The sequence below is a fragment of the Buceros rhinoceros genome, unplaced genomic scaffold, assembly GCF_000710305.1.
Source record: "Buceros rhinoceros silvestris isolate BGI_N320 unplaced genomic scaffold, ASM71030v1 scaffold8796, whole genome shotgun sequence".
Lineage (NCBI taxonomy): Eukaryota > Metazoa > Chordata > Aves > Bucerotiformes > Bucerotidae > Buceros > Buceros rhinoceros.
The window spans coordinates 5,724-20,977 of NW_010416897.1; the positions used below are offsets into that span (position 1 = coordinate 5,724).

The window sequence follows — 15,254 nt, forward strand, 5'->3', positions numbered from 1 at the left end:
CTTTCCCTTTATACTTGAGTCTCATTTTCTGAAGTTCGAAATGCGCCTGTATTCCAGAACAGTAGGATATTTCCCGAAACAGACTACATGTTCTGTGTAATAATGTCTTCTTATTGCCTGTGTTTGTCTTACGCAGAATGATTCCTCACAGAGTTTTAATTTTGTGTACAAATTCCATTTTATTTTGTTTTTTTTCAAAGGAACCTCCAGAAGTTAAGTCTCTTTGGAGATATAAGCATTCTGCAGCAACATGGAAGTATATCAAATACATACCTCGGCAAGGTTGACCCTGGTGGCAAGAAGATTAAACAGTAAGTTGTATCTGTAAATTATCAAATACATTAAAATAATAAAACCAGATAACAGAACACAGTTTCATGCCTCAAATACAGGACTGAGAAAGCTTTATGTTAAAAGCCTTATCTTAAACTATGTTGATTTCTGTCCTACTATTTTAATGAAGTAGTTTGTGTTTATGGCTCCCCTGCTCACTTCTTAGAAAGGTGAAAATCTTTCCTCTTTTCATTGTGTTCTAGAAGCAACATTATGTTAATGGTACAAAGGGGGAGAAGGGATTGGGGGTTGTTACCAGCACTTCTGCTATTGCTGTTCTTGAAAAAATAAGAAAAGTAAGAAATTTCTTGTATTTCACAACAGTTGAGGACATGTAGCAAGTAAGCTTGAAAGAGAATATGAATGCCAACAACTTATTTCAAATTGCATCTCAAAACTAGCTTATATATTTGCAGAATTCCTGGAAGATCAGAGCTTACAATGTGCTTTTTTTTAGTTCAGAGGTGTATTTTAGCTTGATTTATTATTATGGTACAGATCTTGAATGCTTATAATCAGAATAACTAGTTCTTCTCTGGAAAAGGTTAAAATACAGTGTAAAAAAGCTGCTGACTTCTGGAATAAATTACTGCAGATGAAGTAATGCTAAGTTAACTTATTTTAGCAGTTTTGCTAAAACTTCCCATATAGGTAAGACTTTCCATATAGATAAGACCCAATACCATAATTTTAATTTGTGTCATCTGAAGCATCTTTCTCCCAGTAGCTTGAGTGGAATAAGTACACCCACTCTAGATCTTTACTATTATTTTTTTAGGGTGGTATTAGAACTGACGTAGGTATATTATCAGATCAGTGTATTTATGTGAACATAACCATTGAACTAAATGTTTGTACCTGACTTAAACTTCTAAAACAGTGCAAATACAGATGTATGTCACATACTGTGTCTTTGTTATCCATTGTGCTTAGGATGCAGAACTGACAGTAATCTTGGTTTCCATTTAACATACATACTGTAGTGCTGTGTGCAAGTAAAAGGCTGATTAAATAAAAGCTCCTTTTTTCAAACTCTTTGTTGTGTTTTCCTATCCTTTATGAAAACATAAATATATAACCAAATCTTTGCCAAGGGGCTTGAGGGGAGCCATCTAAGCAGATATTTACCCAGCTGAGTAGATGGTTAAATATTTCTTCAAATAACAAAAATAAGTATGCACACTTCAGAGCCATTACCCATGCAAAACTCACTATCTAATTTGAAATTAGTCTTTTAAGTCAATATTTATGTTTAGACATTTTGGAATGAGCAGATCAGTGTTGCCTCTTGTTTATTTGGTTTGCTGTTTGGTTGATTGGGGTTTTTTTCTAGAATAAAACAATGTATTTGGGACCTGCTAGTCCTTTTCTAAATTAAGGGAAAGCTGGTTTTGTTTTATTCAGTGCTATTGAGTTCATCAGCACTAGCAGCAGATTTACTTCAGGAAGTAAATCTTTATGGTTCCTTAGTCCTCGTCTTTTGCATTTGGGATTTGCATCAGTTAAGTTCCAAAACGTGGATACTGATAATTAATACTGAAAGATACTAAGGAACCTTTGGAAACAGCATTACTGGTAGTTGAGGATTTTTGGAACCCGTATTGTGATAAACCTTACTAGCTGTTCCAGGAATTTCCTGCAGTTAAAGCAGTTAGGGAAGAAGATGTGAGATTTCCTTAAGTCTGTAGCATTGAGCTGTGTCTAACAGACGACCATGGGTGAAATCTCAGCTAGCACAGAACCATTAGGGTCCTCTCCCAGCTTAAGACTACGGGTTGTTCTGAGGGATGGGGGCTTTGGATTGTGTTTTCAAAAGTGTATTTTTTGCAGTGATCAGCATGGGTTTGTAGTGCTTGTTTTTTCTACTTACAGCATATGTGTCCCTGGTTACTTTCTAAAATTCTCTCTACAACGTAGTTCATAATTGTTGAGAAGCTCAGCATAACAATACATTTGTCTTGAGTTGAACAAAGGGTAATTGTTTAGAATTTTGGCTTTCTGAAATCTACTTGCCATGACTGATCTGTGTGGTTCACATAGTTTGGTTTCCAAAAGAACTGGTTTAGTCCCTGTTATTAAACAAAGTATTTTGATTGATAGTCTTTAATTAAACAAATGGGCTCCATATGGGCCTTAGTAATATGTTGTTTCCTGTACAGGGACATCAATGTACTTCAGTACTAGTCAGGCCTGTTTTATGGGCTTAAACAGTAACTCAGTCTGTCTAGTTAGGCTCTGGCTGAAAGTGCCATTTGAGTCGTTAATTGTGGAAGTAATTTTTTTTTTTAAATAGTTTGCTCCAGTGTGACTACTTGTAGGTTTCAGGTCGATGGTGAACATCCTGTAATTGCTGCTTATAGGGCACAAAGGGGACTGATTAAGTATGTTTGTTGAGGCATCGCTTTCTTGCATGTGCTGAGCTCTGCCTGTATTTGTTATACTTACTAAACTGTGCTTAAACTTCAGCTTTAGAAGTGAGCTTTAAGATAACTGTAAGGTAGGATAAGTGTTGTACTACATGCTAGGCAGTTGAAGTAAAAGTTAATATGAAAATAAAGTAGGTGTTAATTTCCAAGAATTTACTTAATGTGTCTAAATTTCTAGAACATTGTTCAAACTATTTTTGCAGACTCCAGTTAGATGCAGTCTGTTTATGAAAAATAGGAAGTGCATAAGGATTTGCAGAGGCAGAAAACCCCCAGTTAGGGTGTTTTAACATATTTCAGATAAGTTTTTCAAACTAATGGCATGTAGTTTATATTGTGCTTCCTGTCTGGCCTTACATAAAGCAGGTATTAAAAACAATCTGAAAGTGATGGCTATTAAATGTTCTCTATTGACATGTTTGTTTGATCTCTTTTTATTAAATCGGCAAAGAAGTGGAGGAAGTTGGCTGGAAAGTTTCCTTAGGACCTGTGGCTTGGTGGACTATCAGCACAAATCTAAACACTTGTATAAATGCTTTGGTGCTTGCACCAAAAGGTATAAATAGTATTAAATAAACATCTCTTCTTAGAAGTTATTTAGTATAATTCCCACAGAGGAGAAAACCCACCCTACAGCTGCAGAGTTCTGTATCTTATTTTCAGTAAGTTGTGCAAGTACTAGTTCTTCTACGCTGAGATGTTTAAGTCATACCAGAAGAGCAATTTAAACGTTTTTAGTGCAGAGAGGTAGATAGATGATGAGTTGATTTGTCATCTTTTCAGTTGTTCCGTAAAATATTACAAGCACTATTAACATTGACTACTTGGACATTACAAAGTAAACTCTACCATTGCTGCAACCATTACAACACCTTTCATAGATGCGTATGGTGAAAGCCAGGAGTGAAGACTCTTATTTACTGGAAGAAATTAGAGAGGTTCCTGTGGTAGAACCCTTTTCTTTAGGGGGTTGGCAGAGAATCTGCCTTCAATTTAAGCATTGCCAGGAATAATTATGAAACGAATATTGGCAGGATCAAACAGGGCTCAAGTGAACTGTAAAACAATTTAGGAATAAAATAGCAAAACTACACTATCTGTGACTCTTCACCAGTTGTTTAAAACTGTGTTTAATTTGTGTTGCAGTTGCTATTCCTCCATTTAAAAAAAATATTCAGAGAAGATCTGAAAGAACTGAATTCTTTAAACCTGGTACTAGACAAAACCTTGGGAACTATTCGAAGGTGTATAATAGATAAATACAATAACCACACCAACTTTTCCTCTCACAGAGAAAAGTCAAGCCTTGCAAACCCAGTACCTTCTCAGGAGAAGAAGGCAAGCACATGCTGGCAGGGGAGAGGATAAATAAGAATTTGCAGAGGAAGAGAATGAATAGGAGGATTATGGGGCATCAAAGATAGTAGGTGACAAGTTCAGAGCAAGCCAGAAGAGGGGAGAATTGTGCTACAGATATCTTTGTTATTTGATATTACAGTTGCAAAACACTTAACTTGGCTTAAAGAGGAACCTGGAAAAATCTGTAGAAGTGAGGTCCCTGAGGGTTACCAATACAGAAAGCCACCTCTGGCACAGGAGGTCTGAGTTACAAATTTTTGGAAACTAGGGAGATATTTGAGAAATATCCCTATGTGCTTTCCTTGTTCTGTTCTTAAGGTGTTAGTGGCTTTCTGCTGTCAGGATACCAGGGTAAATAAGCCTTTAATTTTGTGTGGACATTATCTCAATTAAAGGCATGTGGATGAGACTGACAAATTTATACATCTAAGCAAAACAATGTTACAAAGTATACAGATATTCATAACAATAAAGGAAAAAGTGTTCTGTGCAAAACATTACCTGTTCTGAGGCACAAAAATATCTGCTTATTTTGGACTGGAGGTGTTTACATCTTATTTCTTGACATTTCATGGTGCTGTCATATCCTGGCTCAACTGCTTCCCTTAAATGCTGATCTTTCCTTCTGGCTAACCAGGGTTTGAGATCAAATGCTTGTCTACATATGTGTCCCAAAATATATATCCTCAAAGAACGCTTGTCATTTGGGCAGGACTTTTTTGGGCCTTAGCAGCTGTGGGATAAATAATAAAAATAACAATTGGGTAATAATAAAATGGAAAAAATATTTATTTGGAGAAAGCTTGAGTGTTTGACTGCACTATTTAAATTTAGTATTCAAAATCTTATCTGAAAATACTCATGTTGCCTTCTTGAATTAAGTATCTAGCTTAAAGAACATCCTGTCATTAAAAAAATAAAGGGGTAGGAGAGCTGGGATGTATCAAAATAACTGCATAATAATCATGCAACATAATAAAAGGCATGAGGATTCTGGCAGTGCCAGAATCATCTGGCACTGATAATCTGAGATTGAAATGTTAGCAGGTCCAAGTTGTTTTGGTAGAACTTGAATCTGTTGACACTTGAAAATCCAGTTAGCTGTATATTCAGAATTACTTAAAGAATCTTTTTCTTCCATGTTTATTCTTTGCCGTTTAATCAGCAAAATCAAGCAGGTAGTTTCATATCATTCTAACTTATGCTCAAAGTCAAGTTTCTGCAACCTTTCATTGAAAATGTTTTTTTTTTTTTATATTGAATTTGCAGTTCTGGAAAGGTTAGCAAATATGAAATGCTGTTTTTAAAAACAAGAGCTGTATTTTAAAAGATTATTTGCATAATCTTAAAATGTATGTGGGAGGGTGTTAAATACGTATTGGAAAATACATGAAATGAGGGTTCATAGTATGCCACTGTTTTTGAAAGATGAAGAATGTACTATTTCTCAAGATACTTTATAATTTTAACTTTTTAAGAGCAATGAAAGTAAAATTGCTTTGGGATGTTTGCAGTCAGGTTCTAACATTTGTAGTTCATGAGAACCATAATAATAGCACCTTCTTGCAGAATAAGGCCATAAATGAAAGAAGAGTAATAATTTGCAAATAAAGAGATAGAATGGTATGTAACTGGCAAGATTCAACCATGTTTAATAGGATAATTGTCTATTTTGTTTACTTGCAGAATCCAGCTGCTGTTTGAAGAGATATTAGGCAATAGCAGGCAATTGAAATGGCTGTCTTGTGGGTTTATGCTGCAAATAGTAACTCCCACATCATTGTCCTCCTTATCAAACCCCATAGCCAACACCATGGAACATCTGAGCTTATTGGATAACCACATTCCTGGTAATACCACTCTTATCACTGCGGTTGAATTGGAGCGCTTTGTGAATCTGCGTTCACTCGCTTTGGATTTCTGTGATTTTACAGCTGAAATGGCAAGAGTCCTGGCTGACAGCAATCACGTGCCTTTGCATCGACTATCTCTCCTGGTCCACAGTGTTTCCATAATGCACAAGTCATTGGACAGTATGCCAGAAGATGAGAATTGGAAGGCGCTAACTCGCAACAGCACTAACCTTCGGGTCTATATAATGGCTTTTGATGTCAAGAGTGATGATATGTTAAGGATTCTGAAGCCCAGTATCCCCCTAGAGAGGATTCATTTTGACAGCTACATCACTTGTGTTTCAGGGGCTGTTGTTGACCTCATATCCAGGCAGTATGACAAGTTCCTCACTCATTTTGTACTAATGAATGATGTGATAGATATGTCTGGCTTTCCAGATCTTAGCGACAACCGGAATGAAGATCCACTTGTCTTATTAGCCTGGAGGTGCACAAGACTGTCTCTCCTAGCTATTCATGGTAGGTAATATGTTGCATGGGCATAGTATGTGACTTTGAAATACTTAAAACACTTCAGCCTTTCTAATTATAATGTCTTCTAGTGGAGTGGTGTTCAAAAGTTTGCCGTGCAGTTGCTATACCTGCTGGTGTACTCACACTAGTATTTTTGTGTTTAAAAATATGAAGGTGTTTATTGTATATGAGGGCTAAACATAATTGTAGCTTACTAACTTCTATTGAGAAGTCACATGACATTTTATTAGACTGCTCACAGAATTGAGGATAACTAAGAACTGAACATTCCGGGAGGCTTATCTTGAAAATGGGCTGCACTGTCCAAGTTCCCCCAAGTAGCTGGTTATGTGAGCGTGAACACTGAAAATATTTGCTGTTTTATTTTGAGCTAGTATGCTGGCAAGATTAGATGATTGTGCTTCTTGTTTGTTAATAACATGGGTTAAGTGTCCCAAGGCTGAGGGGAGGAAGTCTGTTACCAGTTTGGTAAGACTTTGCCATCAGATGAAGGCTGAAAAATATAATGTGGAGTGAATTGCCTGACTGGGTGCATTGGTTTGACCAGCAAAACCAGGGCTAGGTTTATCCCATCTATTTCTTTGCAAATTTAAAAAGAAAAAACCCTATGCATTTGTATTCATCTCTGTCGTCAGTAAGTACTTGCTACAAGTTGTAGTTGTTTGGCAAGTTTTAAGGTGCCTGAAATTGAAATAATGTAGAACAGTTATTTTTGTTCTTGCTGGAATAAGTTTGCTGATGACCAAGTTTGCTGATGCATGAAGGAGTTAAGTGATGACCTGAAAGGAGGTTATAGCGAGATTTGGGTCAGTCTTTTCTCCCATATAACAAGTGACAGGAGGAGAGGAAACGGCCTTAAGTTGCACTAGGGGAGATTTAGGTTGTTTATTAGGAAAAATTTCTTTACAGAGAGGGTTGTCAAGCATTGGATCAGGCCGCGTAAGGAGGTGGTGGGGTCCCCATCCCTGGAAGTGTTTTAAAAGATGTAAAGTTGTGGCACTGAGGGACATAGTTTAGAGACTCTGGCAGTGCTGGGTGAACGGTTGGTCTCAGTGATCTTAAAGGTCTCTACCAATCAAATGATTCTGTGATTCTGTATTTGTTGCATAAGAATGAATAAATTTCCCCAGACTCCTTGGGTGGGTAAATCTGCAGTCATTCAGCACAAACTGAAGAGGCCTTCAGCAGTGGAGGTTGTACATTCAGATTCCTACTGACTGAAATCAGAAGGTCCTGCTGTGTTTGCTAGGAAGTTTTTCCACTGTCTTCTACTGAAAACTCATAGCAGGGAAAAATATCAATTTAGCTGTCTCTGCTTTATAGTTTCCAGGTCTGACAGTTTTTGGGTATGGCACATGACCATACCACTCTAAATGTGGATTTTAACATTTGGGTACAAGATTGAGGACCTGTTTAAAAAAAGGAAAAAAAAAAAACAAACAAACCAAAACTCAAACCTCTAATATATTATCTAAACTTTAAAAGATGGTAAAATATCTAAGCTAGGGTAAGTATCATTTAATATCAGTGCCCGTCCATTCAGCAGAAGGTATTAGTCTGTGCAGAGCACCAGGGAAGCAAATGCCTTCTACTATTCCACGTAGCGAATGGTTATTGCTGCATCTTCTTTCTTTGGAGAGATGCCGTGTATACCTGCGGGAGAGAATGGCCAAATATCACCCTTGCTCTGATGCTGTGACTCAGATTCTTTCCCCTTCTTTTTTTCCCCTCCTTGCAGCAGAAGCTAACCAAAGTGCTTATAAATGCCTCCTGATCATTTTTTAAGCTGTGAAAATGACTTATCTGGTACTATAGTGTAAGCATCTTTCTTCTACAGTAGCAACTGTGAGAAGAACATGACTAGGAAGAAAGATCTAGAATGTCGTGATGCTTCTGTACAGTGTCTTAGCCTTACACTTGTTTTTTCTGAGGTTTACCAAATAGTGGTTTCTGGCTTCACTTGTCATATTGTTCATGACTATCAGGCTTCTTTCAGGAAAAAATGGTGCTTTTGTTCAAGGTGCCATAATTTGCTTTATATGTAGGTGCTCAAGTTTCTTTTCCTGTTTTCTGAAGTTACTCTTCAGTTTCTCATACTCATAAGTTTTTGTTTTGTGGTTTTGTTTATTTTTTTCCCCTGTTTGTTATTAGTTTGCTCTGTAAAAGGCTTTGATTCACATACATAGAGTTTTGGCTTGTCAGTGACCAAAAGAGGAGGGGGAAAACATACTCTAAGGACCTCTTTTCCTTGGGTGCCTCAAGATCCTCTTCTCTCTTTTGTGGGAAGTCACATAAGCATCTTCAGGTGTAGAGGAAATCTGATTGAAGGATATTAAATACATTCTTGCAGAATGAAGGAACAGTGTGAAGAGTGTGTAGTTGTTTGGGATGGTATGGGGACTTTAGGATAGTCAGGGTGGTATGATCTGGCACTGTGAATAAAAAGCACAGTCCATCTGTGGGTCAAAAGCTTCCCCCTCCCTTTTTTCCCCCTTCTCCTCAAGAGAAGGACACTTTCTGTGGATTTTCAAGACCTTGTATTGTACACCTTTTGTGCTACCCATGAGAGTCTCAGTTTTATTCTGACCATGAGCAAAATGAAAGTTGAAATTTTTACTAGCAAGGAAAAACAAATTATGGTGTGTCCATGGTCAATCTGTTGTTGTTCAGTGATACTTGTGGTAAAGTGATTATTCCCTGTTACCTCTGAATACATAGCTGGGCAGAGGCTTTTTTTTGCTGCTGGAAGGTTACTGAGAAACCTCAGGTAAAACTTTTGAACAGAGACTTAATTTAAAATGAGATTGAGGGTAAAATAGTTGTTCCAGAGCATAAAGGATATGACTTTGAAAAGTTATAGCAAAAGCCAAATACCTGAACTGGGAGAATGGTACAGGGGACTTACTTGGAATTGTTGTTTCCTGCACTTTTCTGTGAAAGATTTCTTCAGTAAGTTCCTTTATGATCAAGATAATTGCAAGGTGTCGAGAGCTTCTTCAAATCCTGATTAGGGGAGTGTCATCTTACAGGAGGAATTTTCCATTGGATTTAATGTCCTATAGCCTTATTGACAGCTTCATCTTCTGTGGGCAGTTGTGCTGGAGGTGAAGTATCAGCAGATGAAAATTGTGGGAATTCATGCACTTATGATGGTTAGTATACGAGAAGTGAGCCATATGGGTGTGTGCAGGCTTCATTGTTGAAAACCTACTCTGAGCAACATATTTACAGGAAACCGTAGAGACAAACAGCAGGAAGAAGTGAAAGAAATCAGAATTTAAAAATCTTCTTTGTTTATTACTTTGACATCAGTTTTCTTCAAACTATAACGAGCTGTCTTATTTTGGTACATTATGATATGTTAACTGCGTTGTTGAACTCCAAACCACAGTTAGTTTTTAATTTCTCAGCAGCTTAACTTTACCAGCTCAAGTACTGTGCAGACTGCAGCTTTACTTGGAATCTAAGTGGGCACCTCACCAAGAGTCTTAGCACCTGTGAGAGTGATTGCTTGAGAGCGGAAATGCCCTTTCCTTTCCAAGTGGAAGAGCTGACTTGTCAGAGCTCCCTAAAAGGGAAGTTCCCGGATCATCTGTGGTTTGCATATGAATAAGGAGGAGGTCAGCATTTGCTTTAGCCAGGGTACAGAAAGCTAACAGGTGACTGGGGGGTAGGTATTTTTAAAGAGGGATGACAATGTACACTAATGGGAAGAGAAGGAAGTTTTCTAATTGTGTTTAATCTCAGATAGAATAACAAGATACATGTAGATTTTTTATTTTTTTTTTTTTATACTGGTGTGACCTATTTCTTGGAGAGGCTTCTGGTTGGTTTGTTTTGGGTTTGTTCTTTTTTTTTAAGTCTACCTCTGATGCAACAAAAGCAAACTTTGTATTTTTTTTCTAGCACAAGCGCAGTTTTATACATTTAGTTAATTGATTACTCACTTTTAAAATTCTATATATTTATATTACAAAGTAGCTTTGCAGTATGTTTGGAAATGTAGATATAAGTTAACTTGGAGTAAAGAAGTCCACTTTCCTATGAATGGTGAAAAAAAATATATCTAGACAAGCTTGGTTAAACTACCTGAAACATTTTTGATACTTCCTTATTCAGAACATAAACTAGGGCTTTACCACTTGCAACCAAAAATAAAATGCTGTAGGGGAATTCTGCCAGATGGAAGATGACAAAATAGGTTGGGAAGGATGTTGAGATGCTGTGGTATCAAGTACTTTAGCAAAAAATGCCTTGTAGCAAAATGACAGAGCAACTTTTTTTTTTCCCCCTCCCCCTAGGTTACACAGTTTGGGCTCATAATCTTATAGCAATTGCTCGTCTTCGTGGCTCTGACTTGAAAGTTCTGGAAGTCACAGAAGAAAGCATTGATTTTGACCAAGGAGAACTGGCTGATCAGGATGTGGATCCAGTACACAATCTCATTGAGCAAGTATCTCTTGGATTGGGTCGGCCTTGGCATGCAGTCATGGACATAGAGCTGCTCAGTGTTTTCACTGAGCCAACGTGTCACTTTTACAGAGAGATGCAAAGCTTCAGTGAAGGCATTTAGCTCCTTATTTACAATCCCCATGGTTACATATGCAAGTAGGGTCCTATTATGTTTTTCAGTAGCGTGAATTAACCCCTTTTGTGCTGTGTTTAATCAGTATTAGCTATATAGAATTATATATGTGTATTCTACTTCTTGATCAAAGAACGTAGTCGGATATTGGTTTAGAAGCTGAAAGTGGCAGTGTTTAGGGTTTTCACGGTTAATGGACTTGTCTAACAAACTTTATAGAGATACAGCTAAAGGCTGTCTGAGGTTGCCGGCTAACTTTACTTTTATTGAGAAATTTTGAATTATTTTACTATTATATCGGAGTTCTGGGCTCAGGAGCCAACTCTTTTTGATATTCATAGCCCATTGCTATGATTGCTATGCTCTCATGTGCTTAATCTGGTAGCATGCTACTTCATGAGCTTAAGGGAACAGAAGTCCATCTAGGGCTGTTCATTGTAATACTTTCACCTTGCTTTATTTCATGTACAGATTCTGAAGCATGACTTACCATTCTTGGCTTTTCTTAGCTGTTAAGCAGCAGTGTGAAACACTTGCTTTTCAGGTACCCACACTTACAGATTCAATACATAAGCTGTAGTCTTTTGAATTCTTTGCAAACTCGTCCTCTATTCTCATGTTCTGTCATCTTAAAAGTTAGCATTGGGGCAAAGTTTAAAAGAAAAAAAACAAGAACGTGCACTCCGATGTAAAAATGTAGCAGTGAAGACTTCGATACAAAGGTATACACCTGCAAACAAACATTAGTCGTGAAATCCCTAGCAACCAAGTCACTGGATTTTCTCTGTCAGCGCCTGTGTCAGCTGCCAAAGAATAGACTAAAAACGAAGAAGTGCCCACATGCTGGCAGGGGCAGGCCAACTTTTGGCCAGCCAGATACTGCTAGATTGTAATATATAAGGTCGAATTTCGACCTGTGGTACACAGCTGTGCTGTGGCTCAGTCAGCAACCTCAGAACTCTTAACAAACATGCACCTGTTTCACTGTGAATAGTGAATGTAAAGGAAGGAAAGGAAACAAATACAAAGCTTGTTCTATCACAGGTATGAGCTGCTATGATGCATGAAGAACATTCCATGAAGTATGTTTTAAAATCTTGTTATATCTGAGAGGCTTTAAAAGCCGATTTAACTGTTTCAGGGCAACCGCGGTACAGACGTGGTCTCTGTGAGACTTCCACCTGACCCCAGTTTTAAGTGGTACGAATGTTGTGCATTTAATGTTTAAAGGACAGTCTGCAATAATAAAGTAAGTGGCCAACGTGGGTGCCCAGCAGTGCTGAGACCTGGCTGCTATATTGTAAGCTTTGGAAAACACAATTTATGCAACAGATGTCCAGATATGATTCTATTTATGGAAAAAGTTTATATGTGTTTTACAAGTGGTTTTACCATCTTATATTAAACTGACCTTTTGACAGGTGTGCGCTGTTTTGTCTCCAGTGAGCACATACCATGCGGATTTTATATGTACATCAGTAGAGTGAATCCACTGGCACAGTGTGTGTATATGCCAGATGTGGTGAGATTTTATCTTATAAATGTGATCAGATAAAAAAAAATCCTGACAGAAAATGTAAGGAAACCAGCTGAATGTTTGAACTGATGACTGATGTTGTATGGTTTATGTTAAATGTATATATTCTTTTAATCAATGAATAAAGCATTAAAAATTTATCACTGTATAAAATATTTTATTGTATTAGCATGAAGATTTTTAGAATTAAAATGCAACATCATTCATAAGCTGTGTATAACTGGTAGCTCCCATTGTGTTTAGATCAACAAGAGTCGAAATTAGTTGTACAGTAATTTTTAAAAATTTGGCTGAATTTTGTCAACATTTTTTGCAGGGTGGAGGAAGGGGAAGGATATTTTGCTGATCAGATTATCAAACCAGTTAGCACAAAACAGTATATTATGATATGACTTATTAGACTGAGTAAACTGTGGATTGTAGAATATAGAAGACTATTTTTGAGAAATTTCTGCATCCATTACAATTGCTTAAATCAAAATCTAATGTGCTCAAAAAAATGTGTAGTACTTCTTTGGTGTCCCACTATTAAATAGATTATGAATACCTGCAATGCTTCAGTTTGACATTTTATCCCTTCTTAAGAGTATGTAGTTTTTATTCATTTTGAATTAAAACTGCAGATGTCTGGTAAGGGTCAAAGAGCTGCTAGGCCCTGCAATGGCTGATTGTGCTGTGAGAATTGTCGGAGTGGTGGTTCAGAGCGTGCGTGCCAAGGATGGATTTAACCTGAGCTTCTGTACTTCATTTTATGATAGTCCAAACCACTAATCTCACACCAAGTGTGAGAATTGCACTGTTTGTTGTTTAAGCAGTCTCCTAGATCTCACAGATTTGGTAAGTGAGATCATTTACCAGATTACTGAAGAAATGCAGTGGGTAATAAAGATAAGGTAAATACAGTTACAACTTTTCATATTCCAGTAAAGTGACATAATGGGACTTGGTCTCAGTGCCTTTCAGGGCTCAGCCTCAGGGGGAGGTTTATGTAGCAGTTAAATCTGATAGGGATTGTTCAGCATCATCTGGACCTTCAATTTGGCCATAAAGTGATCAAGGTTTATGGCTTTTTCTGTGCGACTTCCTGAAACAAATGCTGCTTCCTCTGATTTAAACAGAAAACATGTTTCTCTTTTTGGTCTAACCTATTTTCTATTTTGTTTCTAATTAACTTAATCTTGAAAGGGAAGATAAAGAGCAGGAGAAACAGGTCACTTGACTATGGTAGAGAGATGTGCAGTCCTTTCACTTATAGCTACAGTGCTTAATAGAGGCTGTACCAGTGGATGTGCTGGGCTCTACTTTGAGCTGCTCTTCGCTGTGTCCCATAGGACCTACATAGCCTGCTGAGTTTCCAGACCATGGTTTGAAAGGACTTTTGAAGCAACACTTTCTGCCAAAAAATTAGTGTGCAATATTAATGGTATACTGGTTTAGAAAGAAGGAAGTCTTCCAGTGGAAAGAGGCCTACCTATTTTTACCCACTGACTAGAAAGCCTAATTTGGGCAGAATAACCATTGCTCTTCTTGTCTGTATCCTCCAGATATTTCAATCAGGATTAGTGAACACTTTGCCCTTCTATGTTGTACCACTGAAGGTGACAAAAATTTTGTAGAAATCCAACTAGTTGCTCAATTAGTCCATTTCACTTGGAAATCTCCGGGAGAACATGGGGTCTTGCAGGATGTAATGATTCTCGTAATCAGGTTTTCCAGCTAAGGCTTTCATGAGTATTTCCACTTTCTGATTCCTGTGCCTTAGGTCACCAGCCTCTCGTCAAGAGAGGCTTTGTGTTTGTAAGAGAGCATTTGTGTTTCTCATAAATGAATACAGCGTTTATTTGACTGGAACTGTATACAGCTCTGTGGTTGAGAGATGTCCACCTTGCTGCTCATTAAAACGTGTGAGCTGCCTTTGCTGGCAGAGAGAAAGCATGTATAGGTGTAGTAATTAAGAGGTTCCTTTTCTGTGCCTTTGAGTTTGAAGGATTAAGAAACAGGCTCAAACACTTTCTGAATTTTCATCTTTCATGTAATCCCTTAGTCCCTCCAAGCTTGGCATCATTTCTCTCTTATATGTTTATATTTTAATCTAAATTGTCTCAATTAAAAACTACATTGACTTATGGTTTAAACCTGAGGCTGTGAGTGGTGGTGTAGCTGGGAGGTTTTATACAGGTTTTCCAGCTGCTTCTCACCATTTGGTGCTGGGGGAGGGTCAGGGGGGATGCACCTGACACTGCATGAGGTTGATCACATCCATAGTAGCTGTTCTTAGCTTTGCAGGTTTTGTCACTGGTCCTAAATGCTCATGCGCTGATAGACAAAGCAGTCATTGAAAGCAAAAAATCTGAAGCTGGAGGACCAATGCCTGAGCAAATGTCAGTCCCAGTGGATTAGATGACCCATACATTTTAAATAGATACTAACTAGAACTGTTTCTATAGGTAAGCATTTATACAGTGCTCATCACCAGTTTTGCCAAAAGCCTGGCTTTTTGTTTTGCTACAGGGCCATAAAGAAGAAAACTTCTTAAACAGTAAGTAGGGAGAGGAGACAGAGTTCAAAACACACTAGTGAGCAATAGGCAAATGGTGTTCTTAACCACCCTTTTCCCCTGCCCCCAC

At 37.7% G+C, this 15,254-nt stretch overlaps 1 protein-coding gene across 1 annotated transcript; it reads left to right on the forward strand.

The window, feature by feature from the left end:
* Nucleotides 1–200: 200 nt before the first annotated feature.
* FBXO33 (F-box protein 33) lies at nucleotides 201–11,420 on the forward strand (the record flags this gene model as incomplete). The annotated part of the gene is made up of 3 exons (XM_010137977.1): nucleotides 201–311; nucleotides 5,805–6,490; nucleotides 10,807–11,420. Coding segments are annotated over 3 exons (1,069 nt in total), but the record flags the coding sequence as incomplete, so codon positions are not given.
* Nucleotides 11,421–15,254: the final 3,834 nt, after the last annotated feature.